The sequence below is a fragment of the Triticum dicoccoides genome, chromosome 6B, assembly GCF_002162155.2.
Source record: "Triticum dicoccoides isolate Atlit2015 ecotype Zavitan chromosome 6B, WEW_v2.0, whole genome shotgun sequence".
Lineage (NCBI taxonomy): Eukaryota > Viridiplantae > Streptophyta > Magnoliopsida > Poales > Poaceae > Triticum > Triticum dicoccoides.
In genome coordinates, this window is record NC_041391.1 from 182,319,783 (window position 1) to 182,324,140 (window position 4,358).

The following is a 4,358-nucleotide window of genomic DNA, read 5'->3' on the forward strand; positions in this document are numbered from 1 at the left end:
AGCCCAACTTCACAGAACTTGTTCACATAATCTTGTTTACCTTTGTGTAAGTGCACGAGTGCAAGACTAATGTGTCAGGAATGCCGCAGAAGAGAGATTTGTATCATCAGCATTTTATTATCTGTTTGAGTTTAACAACTCTTGCTTTCTGGCAGATAGTTACATTTTCATGTGCACGCTTATGAATAAAGCCGTTAAATAAGATATAGACAGGAAAGTACAACACTGTTCTAAAAAGAAGAGGAAAGTACAACACTTTCCACTTGTCAACGCAGAACAGTACTACGTATATAGCAAGGATAATACCGAACATCACATGCCACCCCAGCCAGTATCTACATAAGCCTACCACTGCAACTAGAAAATAAAGCGCTAATAATAAACATCTCTTTTAACAGAAAAAAGTATTGCCGCAATTCACCGAGAGAGATGATAATAAGATTAAGGCACTCTAATCAATCGAGTTTTTCGTTCCGATCCTACTAGCGTGAAGAATAAAATCCTAACGGACAGGGTAAGATGATCATCAAGATGTTATTCTGACGACAAGATTGCCTCGGAACAACTAGTGCGCTCACTTTCACTTTGGAAAATTCAGGACAGTGATAGCCAAAATGGAACCCATGTCGTTACAGATCAAATGGAATCACCAGCTTTTCCATTCACTCGGCCTAGCGTTGCATGTTGTGCGTACAGTTCAGACGGTTAGCGGGCTAAGAACCTTATACCACATGTCAGCCTAGATCCAACCTGATGCCTGCAGCCTCAGGAGTCCCACTGGACGCATAGCGATTGCTTCTGAGAGCCTTCTGCCGGGGAGTGGTCTCACAGAGGGACGGACGAGGATTACTACTAATCAACAGAGGCATGCTCATGAAAAACAGTGCTTGTTGCTCCACTTGTCAGACAGCACCGGCAAGCACCAGCACCATGTCATCACAAGAAGCGAGCAGCTCAGACGCCGACGGAGGTGCCGAGGAACCCCGACGACGCCTGTCGTCGTACGTGCGTCACCATGCCACTCAACAGTCAACAGTAACACTCGCCCAATGTGGACAGTCTCAGCTCCTGCTGTGTTGAAGAACCTGAGCAGGGTGGAGGAGGTGGGTTCTCCTGTCGAAACGAAGAAGAGCGATCAGCTTGGGTATGTCGAGCTGCTCTATTCCATGGCTTCAAACCACAATTCCGGCTCCACATGCCGAGTCCTCTTCTGACATAGGATTTTTCTTTTTCCCCACCATGCTGTGATCAAAACTAGAATCCCATTTTTTTCTTGATAAAGAATGGATTTTATTTGATTTCATAACGGCGCATCAAGAGAATACAAGCATCACGAAGAACCTGTTGCTGGCAGAGGAAGCCACACAATATGTTACCTTTACTTTCTCACATTACTTGTTCCAGTGTCACTACCAGTCAGGCTTTTCTTACTAGTGCTATATTTAGAGGCATTTGTTCCTCTGCTTGAAGTCTTCTCATCTCCATTCTGCAGTAGCCATATAATCAATATATACATTCCATCATGTTCATCCCTTGGCCCCATTTTCCCATTTGTATCGCTGCTTGAGTAGTTAAGCTAATCTAAAGAATTACTCCCATAATATAAGAACGTTTTTGAAGCTAACATAACGTCAAAAACATTCTTTTATTATGGGACGGAGGGAGTACCAATGAGGCCAAATAGTCTCTCATGTGGGATTTTAGATAGATACCTACATCACACCTTCACTATACCTACATAGAAGCGATTCTGGAAAAATTCCTTGTCGAGCCACGTCTATAAGAGCCCAAAAAGGACTCAAAATGGTCCAAGGCACTCCATCCACACCACTTTTGTTCTAGTCCTCTGATTTTAACACAAGCCTTCCTGAGTATCAAAAACTCCAGGCCTTACTTCCAAACTTCAAAATTAATATGTCACCCTTCCTTGAGCAACCTAAAACATGGGTATCCAACCACTTCGTTCTACTTGGATATGTAGAGGAAATTTGAGTAGAAAAGATCAGTTCAACAGCATAACTTTGCTGTAGATAACGAGTAAAATGCGTTGAAGGTCCTAAAGGTATTCCCGGTGTGTCGGTTGGGTCATACTAGTATCTGGTCCTAAAATTGGATAAGTGGTTCATCGCAAGTCCTACCCAGGTCTGACTTGCCCTCGCTGCGCGTTGTCCGATGGCATAGACTATATTTAGAAACATAATAGACCATCCAAAGTCATATCTTCAGTTTCATTTTTCAAAACCATACAAGAAATTGATCAACCCTTCCCAATCCCCCTATTTGTGTTGGTTCCTATCTCAGTGATTACCATCTGAGTCAACAGGCCTTGCAAAATCAATGTTTGCCCCTTTCCAAACATCCAGGCAATGAAAATGTCAAAAAATAAACATCTAGGCATTGAAACCACCAAAAAGACTTGCGTTTCAAGCAGTATATGACCAGATTCAGCATCAAAATGAAACATGTCGCCCTTTGTGCAATGGTAATCGCATATACGAGTTTTAAACAAGACTTACACACCTGAGACATTCATATAAATCACACATGAGATGAGACTGAGAGCAAGCTGCTAAATGACACCGTGTCTTTGTTTCAGGAAAGACTCTCTGATTATGTTTGACCTGCCAAGGCGTCGATCAGGAGCCGGTAGCCCTCAGGCACCTCTGCCTGGTGCCCCACGCACGCAGCCAGAGTAGGAACGTCTGCCTTCACATCCAGGAAAGCAGCGATCTGGAGAAGCAGGTGGAAATCAGAGATCCGCTTGACGAATGGGAGATGCTTGGCACGATCCATGTGGCTCCTGAGAGCGTTTGCCGGCAGAGGAATTCCGCGGTTTTCAATCGGAAATCCCATTGAGAGCGGGCCCTGGTGATCGGAGATCTTCACGGGCACCAGGAAGAAGTCATTGTCCACCTCCATGGTGTCCTTCCCTCCTGCAATCACCTCCTTGCGCATCTTGGACAGGCGGGGGTCGTCGGAGTCCTGGATCTCCGTCTCCAGCACGCCGTCCTTGAACAGCTTGACGCAGACCTCGCTCATCTGGAACGCCTCGAAGTGCACATCGGCCGAGCCGTCCTCCCCAACCTCCAGCTTCACCACGGCGGTGACCCACTCCGGGATCCCGCCCTCTGCCTGCAGCTGGGCGGCCTGGACCACCTCTCTGTTGGACAGGGTGTACTCGCCCGTCTCGCTGGCCTTCCTCCCGACTGCCTGTGTGAAGACGAACCCTACCCGGCGCATGCCGAGCCCGTCGGCGATGGCGTCCACGCGGGCCTCCTCGTCGGCGTCCCGCATCAGGTGGACCACGTCCGAGGACCCCTGCTGCGGCGGCTCGTAGATGAAGTCGACCAGCACCTCCTTGGTCTCGGCGTCGACGCGGCCGTAGAGGAACCCCGCCCGCTTGACGGCGAAGGCGAGCGACTCGGAGACGTGGAGCTGGAAGGCGTTGGCCGAGTCGCGGTCGAAGGAGGCCGCGGAGCAGAAGGGCGCCTCCTGGCGGGTGACCCGGATCTGGCGCGCGATGAGGTCGTCCATGGTCATCTTCTTGCCGAAGGAGCCGGCGGCGGTGAGGGCCCTGGGCGGCGGGGGCTGGGCGGCGCGCGCGCCGGCCGGGTACGAGAGGTAGACGAAGGAGCCGTTGGCGAGGGGCAGGGAGGCGAGCGGCGCGGCCGGGTCGGAGAGGAGCGGCGGCTGCGGGGCGGGGAGGAGCAGGGCCGGGTCGAGGGAGAGGCGCTGGGCGGTGACGGGCACGGTGGCGCGCGCCTCGATGAGGCGCTGCAGGTCGCCGACCGTGGCGGCGGCCGCGTCCGGCACCGTGATGCGGTCAGTGCCGTCGCGGCTGCGGATGCGGAGGATCATCGCGGCGGCTGCGGATGCCTTTTTTTTTTCCCTTCTGAGGGAAGGAATCGCAGCGGTTACTTTGGGTTGGGTTCTTCTTGGCTACTGCCTTCGGCGGCAGTGGGGTGTGTATGTATAAAGGCGCGTCTGTATGAGCCCGTGTCGGGCAGCAACATGGGCCGGCCACACGCGATTCCACACGGGCTCTTTCTCCGACTCCACACGCGCGATTCCGGTTGGTGGGTCGGCCCAACCACACAACGCTCCTTACATCAATGAGGAAGTCAAAAACGCTTTGTTTCAAATGTTTCCAACTAAGGCTCCTGGTCTGGATGATTTTTCGTCACACTTTTTCAGAGGCATTGAGAGTTGTGTGGAGAGGAAGTCACATGTATGATCATCAGGTTGCTCAATGGAGAGGACTCACCGGAGGATATCAATCAAACGTTCATCATTCTTATTTTCAAGATAGCAAGTCCAAAAATTTAGGACAATTTCCGCCTATAAGCCTTTTCAATGTG

General features: G+C 50.6%; 1 protein-coding gene across 1 annotated transcript; it reads right to left on the bottom strand.

Moving 5' to 3' along the window:
- Window positions 1-2,397: 2,397 nt before the first annotated feature.
- On the bottom strand, window positions 2,398-3,934 carry LOC119322728 (NPL4-like protein). Its single transcript, XM_037596239.1, has one exon. It carries the CDS (start codon window positions 3,856-3,858, stop codon window positions 2,611-2,613), a length of 1,248 nt encoding a protein of 415 aa, XP_037452136.1. The 5' UTR covers window positions 3,859-3,934; the 3' UTR covers window positions 2,398-2,610.
- Between the last annotated feature and the right edge of the window lie 424 nt (window positions 3,935-4,358).